This window comes from Ipomoea nil, unplaced genomic scaffold (assembly GCF_001879475.1).
Source record: "Ipomoea nil cultivar Tokyo-kokei standard unplaced genomic scaffold, Asagao_1.1 scaffold3150, whole genome shotgun sequence".
Taxonomy (NCBI): Eukaryota; Viridiplantae; Streptophyta; class Magnoliopsida; order Solanales; family Convolvulaceae; genus Ipomoea; species Ipomoea nil.
The window spans coordinates 306794-334481 of NW_017619578.1; the positions used below are offsets into that span (position 1 = coordinate 306794).

The window sequence follows — 27688 nt, forward strand, 5'->3', positions numbered from 1 at the left end:
TTGCTGACTACCTCCCACGATTTTTGAAAAAATCCGGCGCTAAACCCATCTGGTCCAGCCGCCTTCGAAGGAGACATGTCGAAAAGAGATTGCTTGATTTCTGAATACGTAAAAAGCTCATTTATTCTCTTCAAGACTGAGTCATGCAAAATGGGAAAGGATCCTTCCCAGCTCTTCTGAACTGGAGTGCACCTATCTTATGTGAAAAGAGATTTAAAATAGTCATGAACATGTTTTAGCATAGCTTACTCTTCGTTAAGGATAATTATTAACACCATTAATTTTTAAAAAATGATTAAACTTTTAAAATTTCAATATTATTTTTTTGAGCAATAAACTGTATTAATATTTAACTGAAGAAATCAAGTCATCACGAATACAATTTAGGCAGCATGTCCAATGAGACAAGGAAGAATGAAACTCGATGCTCTAGCCAACGAGTGAGCCACTCGATTGACCGTTCTTCACATATGACAAACCCTAATGTTTAAAATAGACTAAACTAAGGTAACACACTCTTTGATGCTTGCACCTGTAGGTGTAACAGTGTAACATTTCATTTCCACGAAAGGTTCTTGTATTCATTGGGAGGCCATCCTAAAGAAGAAGATCAAAAAAGATGACAATGTCAAATGATAAAGAGCAAACTTGTTGTCAAATGATAAAGAGCAAACTTGTTGTCAAATGATAAAGAGCAAACTTGTTTTAGGGTGTGTTTGGTTCAGGGTTTACATACTAGGAATGAGAATCAAAATCATAGTTAGTGTTTGGTTGATAACTTTTTAAAACACAACTATGAGATTTGATTGCCCCTCTAGTTAAAAATCACATTTCCTAATTAAAAATGAATTATTCCATCTTATTGGTAATATGGTTTTTAAGTTTAGATTAATGGTTTTAGATTTGTGTACGTTTTTATTTTATTTTATTTTATTGTTGATATGGGTGCTTTGGATGTCATTATATTATGATCAATTATCTTGATTTTTTATTTTTGTATTTTTAAAAAAATTTATTCTTATTATAAGGTCATACATCCCAATTTCACCCTATTGCTAAATATGCAAAATACTTTCACCAAAACTCATATCATTACTTACTAAGTATTTGCTTCTCATTCTAAATTTCCAATTTTGATTCCCATCTATGAACCATACACACCCATACTGTACCCATTCAACAAATCAATCTTCTTTGAGTCATTAGATCTCACCTTCATAATTGATTTTAAACGCTTTGGCTCTACTTGTTCTCCTACAATGGAAGACAACAACTTACCCGCATGGGCAGCTCAACTGGTCACAGAGGTGAAACTTTGGAAGAATGACCAGGGATCGAGTCAGTGGCAGTGTGAGAGCAACCTTTCAAAGTGCTCTCAAAGTGAGGGGTTCCTTGTACGCAGTGAGCAAGTGCTCTCAAAGTGCTCAAAGTGAGGGGTTCCTTGTGCGCAGTGAGCACATGTCTAGCCTCTGTGCGCACTTCTACATACATATATATTCAAACATCAACTTGTATTCGATCGAGTAGACCGCTCCATGTTTGGTAAAATAGCTTATCAACTAATTTTTGTTTATTTAATCAGTAATTACTATTAACTGTTTGACTTTGTCAAACAATTAATACCAGTGTTAAAATTAAACAATTTGGAACCCTACAAAAATTCTTTTAAAAAAATCAATATATTCTTACTTCTTAGTGGACTTGGAGTCTTAATTTGAATGAAACTAGGATAGAAAAGGGTTCCTAATTAAATGCGATAAATTTGCCACAACCTAACTGTTATATATATCATCATTATCATCCTCCAACTCGGAGATGCAAGTAGAAGATCGAGAAGATGGAGCAATTCCCTCAATTCGACGTCGTATCAGACTTCTCCGATCACAAATTTATTAGCACTGCCACGTCCTATCTGCCCCGGGCCGCAACCAGAGCCGTGATGAAAGAGTGGAAAATCCTTGAGAAAAATCTCCCCGCGGGCTCGGTCTTCGTTCGGGCCTACGATAGCCGGGTGGATCTCCTCCGGGCCGCAATCGTGGGCCCCCAGAAAACCCCTTACCACGACGGCCTCTTCTTCTTCGACTTCCAGTTCCCGCCCAACTACCCCGACGCGCCTCCCAAAGCCCACTACTGGTCCTTCGGGCGCTACCTGAACCCCAACCTGTACGAGAACGGGCTGGTTTGTCTCAGCCTTCTGAACACGTGGCGCGGCCCGAAAGAGACCCGGTGGCAGCCCGGAGTGTCCACCATGCTCCAAGTCCTGGTCTCCATTCAGGCCTTGGTCCTCAACCACGCGCCGCTCCACAACGAGCCCATGCTGCTCGTCAAACTATGGACCACCTCGTCGACGTACAACGACGCGGCGTTCGTGCTGTCGTGTCGGACGATGTTGTCCCTGCTCCGCCGCCCGCCCAGGGGCTTCGGGCGGCTCTTGGAGCATCACTTCCGTGCCCGGGCCCACGCCATTTTGACAGCCTGTCAGGTTTACCTTAACGGCTTCGCTCGTGTCGGAGATTACGAGTACGACGAACGCCGCCGCCGCCGCGCTCCTCGTCTCTTCGCCTCGGAAGAAGAAGAACAGCAACGGAGAGTTAGTGTAAATTCAGATTTCAAACGTTTGTTAAAAATTGAGTACAAGGCGCTGGTTATCGCATTCTCCAAGTACGACCCTTCATTGAAAGGGTTCTCCGATGAGCTTGAACGGATGGTGGATGATGCAGTGAAGAGCTCTATTCCTCCTGGAATTTTTTGCAGTTTGAGTTTGCTTTTCCGAAAATGCTGGGAATGGATGGTATCAAGGAGTAGCATTATATAATATAGTGATTGTGTGATGGACGACATAAATAGTGTTCGAGGAAGAGGAAATATGTTATTATGTTATTTATTTACTTATTGATATTAAGAGGTAGATTATTAGTAGTAGTATTCTATCACTGCATGCTTTAAATTAGTGGTTTTAAGAGTTATTTAAGTGTGTATAACATTGACATATTTGCAAGAGCAACATTTAGGTTACATTGTGTGGGCTTAATTGGGGATTTGCTGGGTGCATGCATGTGGGCAGGTAGGGTGGAGAGCATGCAATGTGGGCGCAAGCGTAATGGAGATATGGAGATTTAAAGCTGTTCCATATGTAAAGTTAAAGAGTACAGTTAAACCCTTCCATTGACCTTTGGTTAAGGATTGATGAGGTCATTTCTACCCAACCACACCCACCAGAAACAAATAGTTATGCTGTGCAACTGAATGTACCATGCACATGGTGCATACGATGCAAAACGACGTCGTTTTGACTAAAAATGCGCGTCCCACTTAAAAAAAATTCAAGTTCGATTCTCAGCAATAGCATTAGTTCATTCATTATGGATATTTAGTTCATTCATTCATTGTGGATATATAGTTATGAATTTATGGATATATAGTTATGAAGGATATTTAGTTCATTCATTGTGGATATTTAGTTCAATCGTTGTGGATATTTAGTTCATTCATTGTGGATTTTTACTTCATTCATTCACTGTGGATATATAGTTGTGGATTTTTACTTCATTCATTCGCTGTGGATATATAGTTATGAATTTGTGGATATATAGTTATGAATTTATGGATATATAAAAATGCTATTGCCGAGAATCGAACCTGATTTCTTTTTTAAGTGGGACGCGCGTTTTTTAACTAAAACGACGTCGTTTTGGATCGAATGCACCATGCGCATGGTGCATTCGGTTGCACAGCATAATTTGCGACCAAAAACTACACCCACCAGGTTAATTAGCAAAATTGTTGTTGTTTTGTTCTAATTTGTTTTTTTTTTCTTTGAATAACCTAAAATAGAATATATATATATATATATATATATATATATATATATATAAAATTAAAAGTAGAGTAAAATCCTCAGCCACTACAAGAAATCTTTCATTTCCAGACGAAAAACGCTCTAGAAAACGTCACTAAATATAACAATTTGTGATGTTATATTAAATAATGTCAGTATATATTTTAACACTATATATTTTAATTTTAATAAACGTCACGTCCCTAGTAAAAATATACAGGAACTTTTTGTCATTTAGCATAAAACCGGTGTCTTTGTGCGCTCTTTTTGTTAAAAATTGTTGTCTATGTGTTTTTTTTTTTTATTTTGTTAAGACAATATCATAAATGTGTTGTCTTTTAATTTTTCAACTTGCATCTATAACACTACAAATCTTTTTAATTGTTTTTGTTACTAAAAATCTTTTCAATTTTTATTTTTTTTGTTTCCTACCGTAGTCTCAAAGCACTTTGCGAATTTTTTTTAGCTAAAATTAGCCTCACAGCACTTAGCCTCCCAAACAAAATTCTTTTGTTTCATTTCCCTCCTAAACAACTTTTTTTTTTTTTTTTTGTTTCCGCGCCTCCGCCTAGTACGTACAGTAGATCGACGAAAAAAAAGAGTTGCGAAAAAAAAAAAAAAAAAAGACTTCCCTCTTCACGGTTGGTACCATCGACGAACGCGAATGCTACGTACAGTAGAACGCTGCTGCCATCGACGCGTAGACGCCGACGAACCAGCCGAGGCATCTACCGCCGTTGAACCTCCCGACGCCGTTTCTCCCTCCCCGGCCAGCCACCGTCATCTCTCCAACATCCACCGCCCATCGTCGCTCCAACATCCACCGCCGTTGCCATCGCTCGAACCTCCTCCGGCGTCGCTCCAACCTTCTCCGACCTCCTCTGCAATGAACCAGCCGATGCATCTACCGCCGTTGAACCTCCCGACGCCGTTTCTCCCTCCCCGGCCAGCCACCGCCGTAGCTCCAACATCCACCGCCGTTGCTGTCGCTCTAACCTCCTTCGGCGTCGCTCCAACCTTCTCCGAACTCCTCTGCCGCGTTAAGCTACTATGTTGGAAAATTGGTCAGAATATGTCGTAGATCTAGGCTACTGTTTATATAGGCTGAGTATAGAAGAAATCCTAAATCAATCGGTGACGTGCGCAAGACACTACCTTAAAAGCAAATATTGCCCGGAGACGGTAACAGTCTTACCGGTTGCTTTCGACCAGTTAACACCGAAGCTTAGGATTGCAGAAGAGAAGAAGAGAAGAATGTATTGAGCGTTTAGTGCTCAGGAAGAGCAGGGTATTTATAGTTATAGAATTACCTGCTCCTCCTCTCTTAGCCATTCAATTTCCTCTAAAATAGGGGAGTGGTGGAGAGGACCACATTTGTAGGAGTTAAACCTCACTCCACAATTTATTGTGGATGGAAATAATCCACACTTATTTGGGTGTCATTCCCAACATCCCCCACACACTCAACAAGTGTGAATGAAGTCAATGTCTGAGCGGAAGTGAGCGCTGACCTTAATGGCAGTGGTTTAAACCTTGAACTGACACGTAGTGACTTGAGTAACTTTCTCCTTAGTAGTGAATTGAATCTTGAACTAGCAAAGGAGATGTAGTTTTGAACTCATGTGCACACATCAGCACCCATTATGTAGGTTCTTCGGAAGTCAAACTCTTTGACTTGTGGTCTACCTCTGTGTAGACCCTAGCTTAGAACATCTCATGTTCAGTTGCTTTATGAGTACGTAAGTTTGGCTTACTTTGTTTATTTTAAGCTCATTTCCTTCGAGGTATCGAGGACGGCTTTTCTATTTAATTAGTCCTTTAGCGAGAGGATCTGCTTTTCTTCTCGGGCTCTATATACTCTAATGTGAGTGCTCCAGTCGTAATCAACTGTCTTACAGACTCATGTATGACCGTTATGTGCCTTCTTTGTGAGTTACAGTGTATGGGCATAGCCGGTGTATCACACCCCACCATGGCACGTCTGCCAGTAGTTCTTTCAGCCACTCGGCTTTTTGCCCAACTAGATCAAGAGGTATAAATTCATTCTCCATTGTTGATCTAGCTTATACAAGTCTGTTATGTCTATCTTAATATAGACTTCCACCATGTCTAAGTCTATTTCACCATAGACTTTTAACTCTGACAAGTCTAATCGCATTATAGTTTTTTATGTCTTGTGAAGTCCATCTCAATATAGACTTTTAACTCTATCAAGTCTATCTCAGTATAGACCACCTTTAAAGGCTTATAGAGTAGTTAAGTACTTAAATCAGTTGTAAGTCTTTTCTTTCTATCATAGGCATTGTTCTTTGAAATGCAAATGACAGTTTGTGAATCACAATGTATATGTAGTGAAGGTGTTAGCTAGACACCCCCAAAACTCCACGTTTATCAACATATTTCTTAGACACTCATCTTCTTGGGATAACCCCATTATCTTTCATAAGAGACGGTTAGCCCTTTTCTACTCAAGTTAGGGATGTCTTTAGGTTTACCTCAACATAGACCATCCCAATTGAGTATAAGTCACCAAGATCACTTTGTACTCATGTCATTATGCGGTGAATTCATTATATTTGTCTAAAAAAAACCACCCTTTCTCAAAGAGTTATGAATTCATTAAGAGCTGTAGCTCAACCTCACAAGTACACACACTGTCGGAATGATCAACTAGTGTACTATTCTGTAACTCTTTTCATGGCTTCGTTTGAGCACAGAAGTGGGATCCACCACGAATTCATTACCACTTGGACTTTAAGTCCTTCCAATGAGTCAGCGACTAATCCTCATAATTAGCCCTCAAGTAAGTTGATTCTCTTGACCAAACTTACATGCACTTTGACGAGTACTTTGTTTACTCGTAAATAATCGAGTTAATACCCAAAATCGTCCTCGACTATAGTGGTTTTTCTCAATTTCGTCCTAAACGACTTTGGTGACCTAATATCGTCCCAGACTTTTGTGTTTCGCTCAATTTAGTCCTCCATTTGTTATTCCGTCAAATTGGTGTTAAATTAAGGGACAATTCAGTAATGTCAATATTGATCTCTCTTTACTTTCAACTTGTGAAGTGCGAAATTCCTCTTTCTTGTATGAATTACACCCAGAATTACTCCCAGACCTGCAAATCAAATTTTATATTCGCAGTTTTAGGAGTAATTCTGGGAGTAATTCGTTAAAAAAAAAAGGATTTCGCAGTTCACATGTCTATGAGTAAAGAGATGCCAATATTAAAATTACTGAATCGTCTATTTATTTAACATCAAATGGACAGAATAACAAATGAGGGACTAAATTGAGCAAAAACACAAAAGTCTGGGACTAAATTGAGCGAAACACAAAAGTCTGGGACGATATTAGGTCACCAAAGTCGTTTAGGACGAAATTGAGAAAAACCACTATAGTCGAGGACGATTTTGGGTATTAACCCTTGATATTTTCATGTTTAACATGAAACATTCTCTTTCATCATTATTCTCAATACCACACAGAAACTTTTGATGAGAATATAAGGAGTTTATTACCCCCACAATGCAACACTTACAAATATTTGTTGTCAAATGTATTTGATCTCTTACCCAGACTGATTTTTGGTGCCCAACATTAGCTCCTTTGTAGACTGAGTTTTGCCGATTTGCTTTGTGGAGCATTATAGAAGCTTCGCACTCTGCCTGATACATGCTCAACAGTTGAATATATTTCAACAAACTTGGTTATCTCAATTGATCACAATTACCTTTTAATTAGGAATTATAGGTATTTCAATATGACTCAATGAAGAGTTTAAATAATATATAGATATATATATATATATATATATATATATATATATATATATATATATATATACATATACAAACGCTCATTGTTAGTAAGTCATAGAAATAATGTTGTCCACATGCTACATCAAGTTGAACAACATAATCACAAATTTCACATCATATTCTTATAAGAAATTAATGTTATACACAAGGAATATGTTTGAGCTCATATCTATTCGGAAATGTCTCTCAACAATGAGACTTCAGAGTTGCCACTTGCACAATTTTCCATTCCCTTGAGAAAATTAAAACTCATATAAAGCATTCATAAGATGCAGATCAATATTACTATTGCAGTACTTCAACAATTTCTATTGCAAGGCTTTGATTAAAAACATATGAGAGTCAACCTCATTTCAGGTGAAGATCAAGTGGCGCTCTAACTAGCCTGCATGATCAACACCCTACTTCTTAAAACTCCCAGGTCGAGTGGTGAAACCGAAGTTTTCTTAAAAACCATCTTCCTAGACAGAGTATTCATGAACAATGACTTTTCCATGCTACCACCATAAATGTGAGTAAAGCCTTTGAAATTAAACTCAGTACACAATTTAAATATTTAAGATTATGTGACTGTAATATAGTATGTATCTCATCAAATAGTGCAATGTTTGTAATATATCCACAATAATAACACATAATGTTGTAAATTGACATGTGCATAAGTACACAATTTATAGGCTTTATATCATATTGATGATTTAATCACTTAGCAGTAGTGTTAAATCATCACTTCTAACACAACAAATTCATAAAGCTCATACATGTGAATAATAACAATTCACTTATCTTTGTGTACACCGCTGTTAATTTTCTATATAATATTCAAAGCACTCACCATACAAAATATGAAATGGTAATTTCTAAAATGCTTGTCACTATATATTTCATGTTTAACATGCTCTCAAAAGATACTAATCAATTGAACGCAAAGATATAGGCAAACCATCTTCTAAATTATGTCATTATGATAATTTTAAGGGACATGGTCAATGCCAATAATATATGACTACTAATGCTCAAGACAATCATTTGCATATGATAGTCTATTATCATATAAGTATGCATGTGCCATATTAAAATATGAGGAGGCAAATCTCATTGGCAAGACTGAGCTATGCAAAGAGTATAGATGAATAATGACTCTTCAACTCCATGTTACAAACAAATTGCAACCAAAGACTTTGATATATACTTATTATATCTTTATACAAATAATTTTAGTACATGATTCAAATCTTTAAAACCATGTGACAAAGATATATAATTATATATGCATCTCATATTCAATTTGAAGGAACAAATAACCCCCACTAATAAATTAATCATGCATCACTTAAATTTATGTTCCCCAGTTATCTAACGCATAATCACTTTTTGATCTCATTTTGTGAAGAACATCATATATAATATTTTCGAACAACTCTAAATCCAAGAAACACATGCCTACACATAGACATAACAATATGCATGAGATATTGATCATCAAGATTAACCATTTATATCTTGGATGTTAAGAGTGAGAGAGCATATTTAAGTAATATAATGATCTTGCTATTTCAATTCTTCAAGACCAATATGCTATAAAAGATAATTATGTGATATATCATCATCGTAATTATAACTACTTACACTTTAAATTCAAGAGCACAAGATTTAATAATGACTAAGTCATAATATATAAAGAATATTAATAATTTTGTGCGCCGAAAAGCATGTAGCTAATTATCTCTTAGTTATGTCAATCCTCATGTTGTGCACACTGAAGAGAACGAACCAAAAGATGAAATATAATGCGGTGATGACGCATGAAAATATTTCTAACACCCATTAAAAGAATTAACACATACACATGTATTAAAGAAATAATACTTAGCTCAGAGTTCGACAGACTTGAAGTGGATCATCATCTTAATCGCCTACAGGCGGTAGTTCAGATTGGTGAGAGGTTCGAGCCTGGCGAGGTCAGAGGAGGTTTAGATCCGAAGGTCGACATGATAACTTAAGCACACATATTTGCTTTTAACTGTTGGAAAATTGGTCAGAATATGTCGTAGATCTAGGCTACTGTTTATATAGGCTGAGTATAGAAGAAATCCTGAATCAATCGGTGATGTGCGCAAGACACTACCTTAAAAGCAAATATTGCCCAGAGACGGTAACAGTCTTACCGGTTGCTTTCGACCAGTTAACACCGAAGCTCAGGATTGCAGAAGAGAAGAAGAGAAGAATGTATTGAGCGTTTAGAGCTCAGGAGGAGCAGGGTATTTATAGCTATAGAATTACCTGCTCCTCCTCTCTTAGCCATTCAATTTCCACTAAAATAGGGGAGTGGTGGAGAGGACCACATTTGTAGGAGTTATACCTCACTCCACAATTTATTGTGGATGGAAAAAATCCACACTTATTTGGGTGTTATTCCCAACACAGGTTAGTCCTCAATTTTGTAACCCTAATTCCTAATTTCTTATTTGTATTGTTGAATTTTCCATATGTAAAAGCTATAAATGTTCTTAAACCCTAAGTTAGTTGTGGATTATTAGCTTAGTTTATGAAAGAGGATATATGTAATGTAGGTGAATAAATGTACCGGGTGTATGTATATTGAATGAAAGAATGGAGAAATGTACTGCGTGTATGTATATATGCTAACATTCTCTGTATGTATATATGTTGATTATTAAATTAGCCAGTTTTCCAGTTGATTATTCATTCAAAAGTTTATATCTATAGTGATAGATTGACCTTGTCATTCAGCTAAATTGATGCTGACTCTAGAAAACTTAGAGAAAACTTGTTTTCCAGTTGATTATTCATTCAAAAGTTTATATCTATAGTGATAGTGTCATTCAGCTAAATTGATGCAGACTCTAGAAAACTTAGAGAAAACTTGTTTTGATGACTTGTGTTGGACATTGATTTTGAATTCTTTTGTGCTATATAGATATCACATTTATAGAATGCATTTTGTGCACTGGTTGAGTTTTTAGTAGATGCACTCACCCCCTGAAGCTATAATTTTCAAACTTTTCTTCCCATCACGGGAGGAGTCTTTGAAAATTAAAATTCCTATGGCTATATAATAAAAAATATAGTAAATAAGTAAAGATAATAAATTTGGAAGAGTCTGAATGATGAAGAAAAGAAGACAAAATGATCTGAACTTAATTTTAATAGTAATTAATTTGTGTTTAGTTTGTTTCATATTAGTGTGCTGTGTATAGGGGTGAGCAAAATAGCGGTTAACCGCCCGATAACCGATAACCGAACCGATCGAAAAAGTCAGTTTTTGGTCGGTTTCGGTTATTGATCTTAAAAAACTTTTGATTTTCGGTTATTTTGCGGTTATAGACTTTCGGTTATGACCGATAACCGATTATATATATATATATATATATATATACATATATATATATATATATATATATAGGCGGGTTCAGGTGCGGCAGTGTCTTACGGTGCGGTTATTTCTTACAGTGCGGCAACACCAATAGTTCACCAAATATGCACCATCAACGTTAGGAAATACACCATACAAAACAGAGTAAACGGAGCCCTGCATCACCAAACACACACCATTAGGTGTGAGTAAAAACACCATACACTGTTCGGAAATACACCATTGGGGGTGGTGAGTTATATGGTGTGTTTTTTTGAGTCTGTGGTGTATTTTGTGATGTTTTATTACATTTCATTGGGGTGTGTTTTTATTACACTGTTGGTGTATTCTGGAATTTGACCGCACCGTAAGAGCCCGCCGCATATGAGCGCTCTTCTATATATATATATATATATATATATATATATATATATATATATATATATATATATATAAAGCTTAGTCATTCTGCCAAGTATTTTTTGAAACCAAAGACAACAACGTATATTATATTATTCATTCTACCAAGTATTAAGTATTTATTTTGCCCAATCATTCTGTCAGGTATTTTTTTTTTTTTTGGGATACTGATGCGACTTTGACCGAGAACCATTCCTCTAACATACGCTCGCCTTGACGTCCCTTCACCATTTTCACCGTTGGAAGTCAGAGTAGATGCGGTCTGCGGAGAGTGATTCAGAGACCTAAGCTAAACTCTGCCAAGTATTAAGTATTGATTTTTGGAGACTTGTATAATTATTAATTGTTGAATATTTTGTGAAATTTCGGTTTTTCGGTTACCGACTGAAATCAATGGTCGGTTTTTCGGTCGGATATAGTATTATTTTTGGTCGGCTATAGTATTACATTCGGTCGGTTATGGCGATAAAAAAGCACAATCGGTTTTTCGGAACCGATCGATCGTTTAGTCACCCCTAGCTGTGTACCATTGAAATCTATTGATGAACTTCATCTATAAAGCAGTTGCTTCCACTGTTCAGGCCTTGTTAATTGTTCTCTATGCCTTCCCTTTAGCTGCAGGAGACAATATGCACTTTCAAATTGCAGAGAGAAATATCCTGCAAGATATGGTCAAAACTGTAAAGAAGAAGGCAAGTTCCTTCCTTTTGATACTCTGTTGGATCATGGTTTGAGTGTACACGTGACTCTTTTTCCATAATTTTTGTTTCACTTTTATATGCTTTGATGTCTGGTTTAAGAATAAACAGTTGTGTTTTTTATTTAATAGAAACTAGTGCGACTTGAAATTTTCTTAACTATGTTAGAATCAAACAGCAGATTTTGGGTTTTTTGTGTTTTATTGATGGGTTGTACTTTGTTGCTTTAGTTCGGCATTTTACCATTTGCTTTGAGATCAATCAAATTTCATTCATAAAAACTTATGGATTTGCAGACTGATATGAATGTGAGGGATAAAATCCTAGTACTGCTCGACTCTTGGCAAGAGGCATTTGGTGGTCCTGGAGGAAAATATACGCAGTATTATTGGGCTAACGAAGAACTGGGGGTGAGTTTTAGATGCTTGGTTTTTCAGTTAGAAATTTGTGGTTTTAGATAATTGATTATTACATTACTTTAACAGTTTTAAGCATTTGAAATAGTTCATATCTTAAGCTGATAAGTTAATTCTAAGTAGTATTACATATTGGACCGTATGAATGCTCTTTTAAGCTGGTCTATAATTTTTAGTGTGTAAAATGTGTACAAGGTTTATTTAATTTTTTCTTTCCTGAAGTGCAGACATTTTCTGGAGAGTATTTTAAGTCAACTCCATAGATCTATTGGTAGGAATCAGTGCACTTTTTATGCTTCATAAACAAATTTTATTTTAGTATTTGGTGTCTGTCATGTAAAAGTCGAATGGGGGTGGGGGTGTGGTGAAGAGGAAAATCACATCTAGAGTTTTTGATAATAGCAAAGAGGTTAATGTTGATGCTTCATCTCCTTGTCGTATCAATAGGTAACAACAAGAAACTGAGAATATTTACTTTTGAACAGGTAACAACAAGAAACTGAACACTCATTGCTTTTCCTATGCTTTGTGTACTCTATGCTGTATAGGATTAGATTTTCCAGTACTCTATGCTTTTCATATGCTTTGTGTACTCTATGCTTTTCCTTTTTAATTTTCCAGTGATTTTTTTCCATGAAAATTCTCTGAGATTTGATTTGTAATCATTTACTAAAATGTTGGAAAGCGGGTAATAAAGGGTTTTTCTTAAAATGGAGTTTTGGTCTAGTTAGTGTCTCATCCCTTGCAGGCATCCCTCAGAGGTTGGATACTTTTAAATGTGGAGATTTTGTAGATGTCTTCATGGGTATTCACCAAGTTTTGACAACTTAGTTAATGATGTCAAGGGGCATACCAAAATTGAAGGGTATAACCAAAGTTTATAATTTTTTTTATCATTTCTTTGTTATATAATAAATTTGGTTTTGAGAAGTATAGTGTTGGAATGGAAATTGATTACATGATACAAGCCACTAAATGAAATATTAACAAAGAAAAGTTATGTTAGAAATTAAATATAATTACAAGAAAGTATAAAAGCGAAGTAAAGTAACTATTTGATTGAGTTGAATACACTATGCATACCCTCATCCATTTTGAAGTTGCTCAGCTAATATGACGTGAAACAAACCCCCAGTGAATGGCGTTTTGGGTGATTCCTTCCAAAATTGGGTTGAGAATGCATTGAGTGTGTTAGAAGCAAATAATTTTGTTAAGGTGCTAGATGTTCTTTATCATATTTGGCAGGCGTGTAACTCTGTTGTTTGGAATGCTTCTTTGCAGCGGCCAAGCCGAGTCTGGAGTGTTGCGTCCGGTGCTGTCTCCAGCTGGAACAGTATGTCGGGCGCTGCTGCAATATCCACCACCGCCTTGCCGTTACAGCAGCCACAACGGGAAGATGGGCTCAACTGCTTCATCGACGCCAGCTTCACACAGTTTGCAAACACGGCTTCCTACGGTGCCCTCTTCACAGATTGCTCAAATCTACACCGCTATCTCTCGGCTACCAACTCCAGACCTCGGTCTCAAATTGGGATCATAATTACTGATTGTTTGGCAATTAAGTCTTCATTTACTGCTTGTTCTTTTAAATTAGGACAGTTTAATTTAATAGCTCATACTCTTGCTGCGCAAGCCTCTAGACATGCTAATTCTTTGTACTGGGACACTGTCCCTCCTGGCTTTATTTTGGCTCTTCTTCATTAATCTATGCTCAGCTATTTTTACTTTCAAAAAATTAAATTTTGTGATGACAACGCAAATGGAAAAATGTCAATAAATGTCTTTTTATTGACAAATTGTTATTTAGTCATCAATTACTTTTTTTAATTATAGCATAATAATGTACACAATCGTCAGTAAAATTAAATTTATTCATGACAAGCATGATTGTATGAAAAACATCAGTAAAGACACATTTGCTGACGAAATATTTTACTTCGTCACAAACTATTACCAATGTTTTTGTTAATATTTCGTTTCAAAAAGTATGTATTCCATGACATTATCAAGACCATGCAAAAACGTCAGTAATTGTAATATTTGTGACGAAAAATTAATTTCTTCAGTAATACCTTTCCATACACCGCTAACCCGATGGTCCGGGTGACGTTTTTATTTCGTCAGTAAAGACATTTGACGACGAATTTTCCCGCCCAAACTAATTGTATTGGTGAAATAATTTAATTATGGTATACTATGGAGTAATTGATGATTGTAATAGAAATCCTAGAAGAATATAGAATAGAAGAATATTGCACATATAACATTCCATTTTTAATGTAGCAGAATATAGAAGAATACATATAACTAACATTCAGTTTTTAATTGATGATTGTAATAGAAATCCTAGAAGAATATAGAATAGAAGAATATTGCACACATAACATTCCATTTTTAATGTAGCAGCATATAGAAGAATACATATAACTAACATTCAGTTTTTAATGGGATCAGATGCGGCTATGCGGGTGAGGTTATAATTGAAGCATGTGCTCCATATAACATTCCATTTTTAATGTAGCAGAATATAGAAGCATACATATAACTAACATTCAGTTTTTAATGGGATCAGATGCGGCTATGCGGGTGAGGTTACAATTGAAGTATGTGCTCCATATAACATTCCATTTTTAATGTAGCAGAATATAGAAGAATACATATAACTAACATTCAGTTTTTAATGGGATCAGATGCGGCTATGCGAGTGAGGTTATAATTGAAGCATGTGTTCCATCCCAACTAAAAGCCTATTTTTAATGTAGCAGAATATAGAAGAATACATATAACTAACATTCAGTTTTTAATGGGATCAGATGCGGCTATGCGGGTGAGGTTATAATTGAAGCATGTGTTCCATCCCAAGTAAAAGCCTATTTTTAATGTAGCAGAATATAGAAGAATACATATAACTAACATTCAGTTTTTAATGGGATCAGATGCGGCTATGCGGGTGAGGTTATAATTGAAGCATGTGTTCCATCCCAACTAAAAGCCTATTTTTAATGTAGCAGAATATAGAAGAATACATTATGGGTGGATCTAAGATTCAAACCGGTGACCTTTGGTCTGGCTCTGACACCAAATTGAAGCATGTGCTCCATCTCAACTAAAAACCTAAATTGATAATTGGATTGCACATTAATGGCTATATGCTAAACAGTTATATCCCTGCCATTGATCAATTCTAATCTAACGCACCATACTTGTTCTTGATTGCGCGCTACACTTAGACATCACCGCGGCATAGGAGCGCAATCTCGTCCATTAATTTAATTCAAAATCATCTCTTCTCCACTTCTGCAAGTAACACCCGTCCCATCTACCTATTCACAATCCCAAAGTGTGAAACCTCTCCAACTTACTCCCGCTCCGGCGACGAAGGCTAGACGAATGACTGCAACGACGAACAGAGAAAACGCTAGAGTCGAACACACCACAACGTTCTGAGAGGAACACGAAACCTATACTACAACACCGCTCCACTACAAACCACAAAAATGGTGAACAAAGGCAAACAACGAGCATGCAATGGTATATTTTATTTATTATTAGTGTATTCTAGAATATTTAACTTAAATGTGGCAAATAACATCTTTACCCTACCATCTGTGTATTTTTTTGAGCATTTCAGACTAGGGCACCTCATTGCATGTTCTTTGTGCATGATGAACATTAATGTAGTGTATATTTCGTTTATCATTGCTTTTTTCTGGAATTTGTAACTTCAATATGGGAAAAAAAGTTGTTGTGTGTTTTATTTTTGTAAATTGGGCATGTTTATCCTACCGTCGGTGTATTTTTGAGCATTTCATGCTAGGGCATCTCATTGCGTGTTGTTTGTGTATGTTGAATATCAATGTAGTGTATATTTCATTTATTATTGGTGTTTTCTGGAATTTGGAACTTGAATATTGGGGAAAAATTTGTTGTGTGTTTAATATTTGTACACAGTGCATGTTTATCCTACCGTCGGTGTATTTTTGAGCATTTCAGGCTAGGGCATCTCATTGCGTGTTGTTTGTTTATGATGAACATCAATGTAGTGTATATTTCGTTTATTATTGGTGTTTCTAGAATTTGGAACTTGAATAGTGGTGAAAAATTTGTTGTGTGTTTAATTTTTGTACACGGTGCATGTTTATCCTACAGTCGGTGTATTTTTGAGCATTTCAGGCTAGGGCATCTCATTGCGTGTTGTTTGTTTATGATGAACATCAATGTAGTGTATATTTAGTTTATTATTGGTGTTTTTTTGAATTTGTAACTTGAATATCGGGGAAAAAGTTGTGCATTTAATTTTTGCACATAGTGCATATTTATCCTACCATCTGTGTATTTTTGAGCATTTCAGACTAGGGCACTTCATTTCATGTTATTTTTGTACGGGATCAACATGAATGTAGTCTATATTTCTTTTATTGTTGGTGTTTTCTGGAATTTGTAAGAAGTGCATATTTAGAATAATTTCAATTATTTCATGCAGACAACAAAAGAAAAGCATTAGAACAAGGAGACTCGTCAAGGCCAAAACAGCAAAGAAAACAGGAAGCAATGTCATTCCTTGACAGAATGGAAGATGATACAGAACCGGATGAAGAAGCGCATGAACAAGCAGTTGATGATAACTCAGATGATGAGATAGACACTTTGGAGCAAGAGACTGACCTAAAGATAAGGCCCCTTCCAACACACCTAACAAAACCCATTAAAGTCCTAACCAATCAACAATGCCAGAGCATAAAAGACATTGGGCTGGGAAGGATTCTTGACCTCAAAATCACAAACCTTCCAAGGAAATTGGGGATGTGGCTGGTTGAAAACTATGACGCAAGGAGCAACACATTGAATCTACAAAATGGCCAAAGACTACAAATCATAGAAGAAGATGTTGCTGTGACATTGGGACTGTCGCTTGGAGACATATAAATCACTAAGAGGGAAAGTAAAGCAGTATTTGATCTCCTGACAGACTGGAGAAAAATCTTTGAGTGGGCTGACAGCCACATCACCCCACGCAAAATGTCTAAAAAATGCTGACATTGAAAGCTGTTGACCCTTGGTTCAAACGACATTTTGCACTACTTGTTATGACTTTGTTGGTGGAGCCACAAGTAAATGGTTATGTGAACCAAAACTACATTGACAACTTGTGTCAAGTTAACAACATCAAGAGGCTCAATTGATGTAGAATGCTCATCAATTCACTCATCGCAAGCAAGAAGGCATGGCTGGAAAGCAGTGATGGAAGGTTTGGAGGACCAATTGTTTTCCTAACGGTAAATAGACACTCAAAATGCTTGTAATTAATTACACATCAACCTATTAATAATCTAAACTACCAAATGCAGGTATTCTATGTTGACCGTGTGGTGCTCTACTGGAGGGCTGTCCCAAGAAGCTACCCTGCCATGAATAACTGGACATTTAAGCTGCTCCGTCAACGACAACAGGATGAGCTCAAATCTGGAGGATTTAGATATGGACGTTTTGATACTGCCTTACCACTGGAGATCACAACACAGTGTGAAGCCCCACCCCCACCACCACAAGAAGAAACCCCACCACTGCCACAAGGATTATAGGTAAACCAAACACTGTAATGGTAATTGGTGCATTTTGTGTGTAATATGGTGCATAATCTAACTGTGGTGTACTTTTTAGAAATATTTGGTGCATACTACAATATATATTGGTGTGTTTATATTATAGTATTTCATATACAGGAGTTTGTTGATGAGATTACCACCCACACTAGGTCAATTGCACAGAGTCTACTGAGAATATCAAGGCTAATTAAAAATGCACCTGCAGCAGTATTAGAGCATGATACATTCAAGCAGATGTGTGAATCTGCTAGGCAAATGCTTGGATTCAGAGCACAAGAGGATGGAGAACAGACATTTACTCAGAGAGAAGATGCTTACTGGAGTGACCCTGAGTTTTTTAGAGCGGTTGATGAGATTGTCCGTACAGTAAACAAGAGAAATTTTCTAAATGATATGTCATCTTTCAGCCTGGGATTGACACCAGAGGAACAAAATAGACGTTGGACGGAAGTGAATGATATTGCACAAGACTACTAAAACATTGATCAGGCTATGGAAAATGAAGAAGTTGAGCTGAATATGAATGAGGGTCAAGAAACAAATGGAAGGTCAACAAGATGGGAAGGAAGCTCAACCAGATGCACCTGGTAACAACAATGATGAGGTAATGCACTATATTAAATTGACAACGGAAAAAAAGAAAAAAGTAAAACTAAAATTTGAATGTTACAGGTCACACCAATAGACCAATGTCAAGAGAGCCCTGGTTCAGATCCACCACCCCCACCCCAACCATTAGACAAGGGAAAGAGACCAGCTAGAGGGAACAGCCCAATCAGGCCTAAAGCCCACATATATGCAACTGATCTGGAAACCCCAATAACTTCAACAGAGGAATCAATCAAGCAATGGGTATTCGAAAACCCTAACCCAGAACTGTGAGCACAACACATTCTAAACTTGGTGTATTTCTAAAATATATTTGGTGCATTATATTATAATATTGGTGTATAAATATCATATATTAACTGGTACATTATTCGATAACTATTGGTGTGTTTATATGATTGTTTGTGCTTCCCCATTGGGTGCGGTCACATTAGTTGCCTAGGTGTTGTGTGTTACTCAAGAATTATTAGTGTATATCTGTATATATTTTGGTGTATTCTCATTAAATGAAATATTAACTTTTAATGGTGTGTTACTAATATAACTTTGGTGTATGTTTTAATAATGTTGGTGTATTAATATTTGTGTTGCTTATACAATACGTTATTACCAGTGAGCAGGAACTATTCAGGTATGAAGGAAGAGTAATCTACTGGAGAGATATGCTGTTAATGAGGCCAGATACAGAGACTCCAGTCTCTATAATTGATGCTTGGGAAGCCATACTAAACATTCGTGAAGGAGAAAGAGGTTCTACAAAATTCATTGCTTCAACCTGGACAAGTGTAAGCAAAAAATATAAAACTAACTACACCTTTAAAACCCCTAAAGTTCTAACAAACATATCATTAAACTTTGCAGCTGTACACAATTGTGAACCCGCAAGGAGATGAAGATTTGAGATTTTTGAGATTCAAAGAAAAGTACCTTCAAGACAAGGCGATTGCTATAGACATCGTGTGGCACAAAATTGTATATGTAAGATGTTAATGTATGTATGTATGTATGTATATATATATATATATATATATATATATATATATATATATATATATATATATATATATAGTAGTTGCCTATTTGTAGTGCATTAATAATCATATTATGGTGTATATTATGACACATGTTGGTGTGTTTTTGTTATGACAGTTTCTGTTTCCCATAGTGGCATCCAACCACTACTACTTGCTGTCTGTTAGCCCAATAATGGAAAGGTTTGACATCATTGACAACTCTTCGGCATCTGTGAAGAATCAGAACAAGTACGGATATGTGCTTGACAATTTGGTAATCCACTGAGCACTACCTAACTATATATATTTAATACACAAAGACACTGATGAGGACAACCAAAGGCTCAAAGATCAACATACAAATAAGAGAAGTCACAATTACAAGTTAATGATGAGGACAACCAAAGGCTCAAAGATCAACATACAAATAAGAGAAGTCACAATTACAAGTTCAAAAGCTAAGAAATTGTTACGGGTTGTAAATGGATTAATCCATGCAATTTGCCAAAAATAAGTGAGGAATTAATCTAAATGGTCCAAATTTTCGTGGCTGCATTGGGACAATTCAAATGAAGCTAAACTCAATCCATTAAGGCAAATAAATTCTCATTTAGTATAGTTTTAATATTATTCATGTGCTATATTTAATTTATTTTAGGTTACATGTCTAGGATGAATGAATACCATTCATTGCCTTGCAATGGAGTCTTTTGATCTCCTTGAGAGTTATGTATTAGCCTATTTAAAGGCTAAGAACAATCAGAATTTTAAAGATAGAGATGAATGAAGTTGAATGAAAGAAATGCTTAGGCATTTTGTTGTCTCTCTTGTGTGTTGAGAGATGTTATTCTAGGCTTATCAAGATAATACCAATCTTGTGGTGCCATCCATTCCTTATCACCTAGGACCAAGGTGTGGTGGAAATATCTTTATAGAAAAACACAAAAATAATCCCCCAAACCAACCCCTACATCAACCAATTCCATCTCCAACACCCTCAAACCGTAATTGTTATTCCTGCTGTTTTGGTGAGGAAAAGATCGGGCAACCGGAGGAATCTTTGGTGAATCGAATCTTGAGTTCATCCCCCAAAGATCCACATCAGACACACAAAAAAACTAAGATTATTGTACAATTTCTTGACGCAGCAAAAATTCTTTTCAAAGATGTTGATTGAACAGAAATCCACGTACAAAGATGAAAAGGTAAAGAAGATGAAGTCTAAGATAATGAAGATGCCTTGGAGAGATGCACAAAACAAAAAGGATTGTGGCATCTTTTTAATGCGCCATTTGGAAACCTTCCGTGGACAGACAACTGAAGAATGGGATTGTGGATTGCAGAAAAACAACAAAGAACAATTGAACAAGCTAAGAGTGAGATACTTGGCTGCCTTTATCACCTCAGATGTGAATGAACTGAGAGAAATAAACATACAGAAGGCAGCAGAGTTTGGGGTTTAAGTAGACTTTCAAACATGTAAATATTTTTGTGATGGCATGGCATAGACCATATAACTACTAGACAATTGATATTTTGTGATGGATACTTGTGATGGCCTAGACCATTTGCAACGCTATAAATGCAATATGATCATGCGTAAACTTCATTTTTAAAAGACCCCACCAAAAGACACCATTATAAAAAATAACATGCACCATTACACTTGTTACATGCAAAATTCACCAACATAAGAAATAAAAAGCACCACACAACAATTAACAGCCAACATAATTCTACATATAAAAATGCACCACAATACGGAATAAAAAACATCATTACAATGCTGCCCTATACCTATAAATAAGGCACATCCATATCAGTTTTAAGGAGGCTTTAATTCAATAAAATTCTTAAGTTTTTCTTTACACTTGTGTAAGAAACCTTATGACTAATTGTGCACTCAATTAGTGGCTAGTCGTGGACTCGACTAGCAAATTGATTCGTGGATTCGAATCAATCTTACTTTCTTCAACCTTAGATTTAGGTTCGTGGACTCGTTCTTGAATCGAAGGAAACTAGATCCGACTCTAGTTGATTGAAGATTGCAACATCGAGGTACTTGAAGCTACGTGGGATTCTTCCAAGTCTTTGAGGATTCGAGACAAAGGGTTGCTCGTGAGGTCTAAGGTATTTTGATCCAGTTCTATCTTTACATTGAGAGCAATCTTGGGGCAATACTCCATCTTATTTGAATCTTGGACTAGGTTCATATCAATTTGGTATTCAGAGCCTAGGTTTATCTCATTATCATTAGAAATTTGGTTTCTTTGGTTCCCTAGGTTTATCTCATTCGTATCTTACATACTACTTTTTTTTCGTGTCTTATTCATTAAAAAAACCCAAAAAAAAAAAAATTCCTTTACACTCTTGATTGTGTTCTTGAATCTTGATACATGTTTTCCAGTTAATTGATAAACCTAACCCGAAAGAGTTTTTCGTTTTTCCTATCCAATATCAATTATAACTTACACCTCCTAAGCACCATCTTACCCCTAATTTAGTCAAGAAAACAATCCCATCTCACCCTTACCTATATCCAAAGCGCATTTACGCACAATCACGTCGCAATCACACCCTACCCAGATTTCTGCGTTCTGTGACCAGTTTCAAAGAATTACCTATATCTCAATATCCACTTGTTATTTTTATCTGAAATTTTGATTTGTTGTATATCTCTTTTGGGGCGTTCTATTGATATATTATACACTTGCTAATTCCTTACGTTCATTGAGATATTGATCTTCGAATTAAGGGCAGCGTTTCTATTTTTCTGGGTGATTCTTGAAATTCTTGATTCTATTTTGAAGGGGTTGTGTGGATCCTCTTGGTCTGAAATTTTTGTTGATATTTACAGTAGTTATTTGGAGGTTACTTATCAAAAAAAATAAAAATAAAAAAAATCAAGAAAGTTGAAAAAAACAAAAAAAAAACAAAAAAAAAAAACAAAAAAAAAACAAAAAAAAAAAAAGAGAAAGCAATAAAGAAGAATAATAAGGTTGGGGAAAGAATTTGGCTGGTAGGAGAATTTTGGAGGGACAAGGAAGGGGAAAAGTATAAGGTTGGAAGGTGTTCTTGATAGATTCCTATTTGGTTATGGTATACTTGAACCCCTCTTACATTCTATTTGTCTCTATCTGTTGATATTGGTCTTGCATATCTTTCTGTCATACTTCCTTCTTTGGTTTCCTTTTTCTTTCAAATCTTATTTAGTTTCTTTGCTCGTATTTTCCTTTTTCTTTGCTTCTTGCTCTCAATTTTATTACCTACCTCGCGATACACCCTTACTCTCAAAGGCTTGTGAAGTCTTCCAAGGTACGTTTTCTTAAAGTTTGAGGTTGAATCCATATCAACTTGAGTACCGGACTAGAATTTTCCTTTTTGGAAAAAGGCTTGTTAGAGTATCTACCACCTTGAGCGATACACTAGTGGAGTGTGTGTTTGTACGAGTGTGTTGTGCACCCCCAGAACTATATAATCCATCTCTTACCCGTGAGCTGAGAATAGTGAGAGAGCGAGCCAGCTTTTTGGTTTCACTAACATAAATACTCACATATCTTCTTGTTTTTAGATTTTGTTTCTCATCTACAGATGGCTGAAGAGGTTCCAAACACACGTAAGAGATTAGAACAAAAAATAGACAGGTTACTCAAACGAGTGACTAATTTGGAGCAACACTCACAGCAAGGAAGAGTGGGTCCTAGATGAGCGACACCTGCCACCAGCAGGAAGAGTGGGTCCTAGATGTCAAATGATCCAACAGCGTAATGCGGAGTTAGGAAACATTAAACTTGAAATTTCTAACTTCACTGGTGAGAAAGGACATACCGAATACATAGAATGGGAGAATGCTATTGAAACTTGATGTGGATCTTTGGGGATGAACTTGAGAGTCGATTCACCAAAGAGTCCTCCGGTTGCCCGATCTTTTCCTCACAAAAAAAAAAAAAAAAAAAAAAAAAAAAAAACAAGAACAAAAATTATAGTTTAAAGGTGTTGGAGATGGAATTGGTTTGATGTAGGGGTTGGTTATGGGATTATTTTTGTGTTTTTGTATAAAGATATTTCCACCACACCTTGGTCTTAGGTGATAAGGAATGGATGGCACCACAAGATTGGTATTATCATGATAAGCCTAAAAGAACATCTCCCAAATCACATGAGAGAAAACAAAATGCCCTAGCATTTCTTTCATTCAACTTCATCCATCTCTATCTCTAAAATTCTGATTGTGTTTAGCCTTTATATAGGCTAATACATAACTTTCAAAGGGAAAACAAAGAGTTAAGAGTCTCCTAATATTAAATTTAACATAAATGCATTTTAAATAACTTAAATAACTACATGACTTCATTTCAATGATGACTATTTTCAATGAGCCTTCTAGGACCTTCTTCTTCATAATATTTGGACCAACATAATGATCTTTTAAATTGTTGTAGTCATGACCTCATCATTCCCTCACTCTTTGAGATGATTCGTCCTCGAATCACATTTTCCTCGATCAAATGGAAATGTGTAATTATCCGACCAAATTACTTTAATACCTTCACCAAGGAGAGTGAGTGATCTCGCGCTTTGTAGATCATGGCACAACAATACCATTCCTTCCAACTGATTTTCAACCCTAGAATCACATCCATTAACCTGCAAATAACTTAAATCAAAGGTTATGGAGTTCTCAAATTCTTCTCCCTCATTCTTTTTCTCACAAAGTTTATAAGACAATTCTTCTTCCTCATCTTTAGTTTTTTTCTCAATCTCTCCTTCTTTTTCACTCAAATATTCCTCATCTTTGTTTTCACATTTTTGTTCACACATGTTTACATTCTCATTCATTTCTTTTGAGCCCTCCTCGTATGACAAGGAAAAAGGTATCGAATTCTCGACCTCTTTTTGCTGCAATTTCTCTTCAATTTGTTTGGCATGGTATAGTAAAGTAAACATGCACTTGCACCGATGAGGAAGCAACCGTGCAATTTCTTTTCTAACACCATACACAAATCTGTTCTTGGTAATAACAGCTGGTTCAATCACCCCATCACGGATCATCAAATCTCTTAACTTATTATAGAATTCTTCCACACTAAGTGATCCTTGTTTAAGTGTATTTAACTCAAAAGACTCCATGGATGATGTGAAACAATGAACAATAACTAGAAAACACAAGGGATGGCAACACAAATCTGGACAGATTTTAAGAGTGACTTTGATGAATTTTCTGGAATGTTATGCATGATATTTTGACCCAAAATATTTTATGGTTAGCAAGAAATATGGGTTGTATTCAACCATAAAAATTTTCAGGGCAAAAATATATGTGGAAGTATTTTTTCCAAAATTTTCTTCTGCACAAGACAGGAAGAAAATTTTTGGGCAGAATCTTACGGTTGTGTTGAATTCAGCGATTTTTATGTGTTTCTAGGAATATTATTTTTGCACAAAAATTTGATGAAGCAATAGAGTGATAGGTTGGGTACTTCCAGAAAAAATTTCAACACAATTGGATATGTGGAAGTATTGTTTTGGTATTTTTCTTTCTAAAGACACAGGCTGAAAAATTTTCTGCAGAAACAAATGAAACAAGAATTGATTGGTAGAGTGTTAACCTTTTTTGTGTGATGAATGAACCAAAAGCTCTGATACCAAACTGATGTGGATCTTTGGGGATGAACTTGAGAGTCGATTCACCAAAGATTCCTCCGGTTGCCCGATCTTTTCCTCACAAAACAACAAGAACAAAAATTATAGTTTAAAGGTGTTGGAGATGGAATTGGTTTGATGTAGGGGTTGGTTATGGGATTATTTTTGTGTTTTTGTATAAAGATATTTCCGCCACACCTTGGTCTTAGGTGATAAGGAATGGATGGCACCACAAGATTGGTATTATCATGATAAGCCTAAAAGAACATCTCCCAAATCACATGAGAGAAAACAAAATGCCCTAGCATTTCTTTCATTCAACTTCATCCATCTCTATCTCTAAAATTCTGATTGTGTTTAGCCTTTATATAGGCTAATACATAACTTTCAAAGGGAAAACAAAGAGTTAAGAGTCTCCTAATATTAAATTTAACATAAATGCATTTTAAATAACTTAAATAACTACATGACTTCATTTCAATGATGACTATTTTCAATGAGCCTTCTAGGACCTTCTTCTTCATAATATTTGGACCAACATAATGATCTTTTAAATTGTTGTAGTCATGACCTCATCAAAACTCATAGGAATTACTCAACAAATTTGGATTCCAATGGCATAACAACAACGAATAGAGGTGACTCAACAACTCAATGGATTCCAACAATGGGGATTCGAGGATAATAAGCTCAATTCAAATTCAACGAGATTCCAAGAATAAAGCTTACAACAAGGTCATACTAGCATCAAGAACTAATTATACTAGCATGCAATCCAACGAAAGGCTCACAAGAATACTTATAACGAATTAATAAGCATTCGGATCAACAAATTCAAAATAGCTCATAGGAATATCAAGAATAGATTATTTCAAGGAATTCAAGATCCAAACTCAATCAAAGCAAGCCTAAAATACCCAGCTCTAGACTCTAAAGAGTTCCAATAAACATTCCTAACCAAATAGGAGCAATCAGGAGATCAGAGTGCAAGAAAATAGCCAAAGGCTCAAAATCAAGGATTATCATGCCATCAACAACAATGAATTCGGAATAGAAGATTGGCACAATAAACACAACAATATACTCAAGATTCGACATCAAAACCAAGCATATGAACAAGGAATATGCTTAGACAACCAACAACACAATGAATGATCATATATGGAGTGAAAAATAGGTTTCAAGGACAAGGAGTTTATGTGCACACTATCAAGGTACAACAACCACAGATCCAAACAAGCAAATCAAATCACATAATAACAATAAGCATGCGCAATTAACTCACAATCTCACCGCGTTCCTAACTGAAATACTTAAGAAACTGCTTAACTTGATTTTTACACTTAACTGCTTATTCTTAAAGTCTTCCTCACCTTAAATATTACAACTTAGAGCTCACTTCCTTAACTTATCCATCCCAGTGCTTTCACTTAGGTCTCCTATACTCAATCTTAAGGTTCAGTCTTCCTAAATCCCGCGGTTCGTACCGCTCTAATACCAACTTGTAACACCCCACTTTTCTTAAACTTAATTAAAGTTCTAAAACCAAATTAAGATAAACTAAACAGCGGAAAAAAAATCAAACTTAATTAACAAACTTAGTGGGAATGTCACCGCCACAACCACCTTCCCATGGTGATTGCATAGGCTAAGGGTAAAACCAAACATCAAGTCAAACTAACATCCGAAATTTACTACATTAAAGTAACTTGCGGAAAAGTACTCCGGTGTCTATCACCAACAAAACAAAAGGTGTCTACATCCATAATCTCAAAAACAACGATAATAGATCAAAGAGTTTAGACTACAAAGCAATTAACTACACTAGTCTAACTCGAGCACTCTCAAAAGCTGGGCCCACCTGAAAGGGGTTTTGCAAATAGACAAATAGAAAACACCCGTTAGCACGAAGCTAAGTATAACCACACTCAACCCTGTAAAATACTACAGTATATACTTTGGAAAAACGTTTGTTCACATTCCCAAAATGAAGCAGTCTCAATCACTTAGACAAATCCTTAACATAAAACACAAAACTTTCTATATGCTCAAACCTAAAATATCAAATAGGCATACTTCAACGATATCAAACCTAACAACATGCTCATACTATCGCATACTTAACATAGCAAATCTCAATCCTGTATAACATTTCAATAACAATCTCATGCTAACACATAAACTTATCAAGCAATTTCGTGCTATCAATCAATAAGAAATTATTCTCATGCTTTCAAGTTCTCAT

At 35.9% G+C, this 27688-nt stretch overlaps 2 protein-coding genes across 2 annotated transcripts; both read left to right on the plus strand.

Annotated features, from left to right (window-relative positions):
• The first annotated feature begins 1824 nt into the window (after nt 1–1824).
• LOC109167339 (putative ubiquitin-conjugating enzyme E2 38) lies at nt 1825–3169 on the plus strand. The gene is made up of 2 exons (XM_019316362.1): nt 1825–2791; nt 3065–3169. Exons 1-2 carry the CDS (start codon nt 1838–1840, stop codon nt 3167–3169), a joined length of 1059 nt encoding a protein of 352 aa, XP_019171907.1. The 5' UTR covers nt 1825–1837.
• Nucleotides 3170–11569: 8400 nt separating this feature from the next.
• Nucleotides 11570–14301, plus strand: LOC109167335. The gene is made up of 4 exons (XM_019316359.1): nt 11570–11573; nt 12074–12150; nt 12453–12566; nt 13854–14301. The coding sequence occupies exons 2-4, from the start codon at nt 12088–12090 to the stop codon at nt 14274–14276; spliced, it is 600 nt and encodes a 199-aa protein (XP_019171904.1). The 5' UTR covers nt 11570–11573; nt 12074–12087; the 3' UTR covers nt 14277–14301.
• The last annotated feature ends 13387 nt before the right edge of the window (nt 14302–27688 follow it).

Coding starts and splice junctions, on each gene's coding strand:
- LOC109167339 (XM_019316362.1), top strand. CDS start 1,838: ATGGAGCAATTCCCTCAATTCGACGTCGTATCAGACTTCTCCGATCAC. Junction 2,792..3,064: donor GAAAATGCTGGGAATGGATG/GTATCAAGGAGT, acceptor GCATGTGGGCAG/GTAGGGTGGAGAGCATGCAA.
- LOC109167335 (XM_019316359.1), top strand. CDS start 12,088: ATGCACTTTCAAATTGCAGAGAGAAATATCCTGCAAGATATGGTCAAA. Junction 12,151..12,452: donor TCAAAACTGTAAAGAAGAAG/GCAAGTTCCTTC, acceptor ATGGATTTGCAG/ACTGATATGAATGTGAGGGA. Junction 12,567..13,853: donor GGGCTAACGAAGAACTGGGG/GTGAGTTTTAGA, acceptor GCTTCTTTGCAG/CGGCCAAGCCGAGTCTGGAG.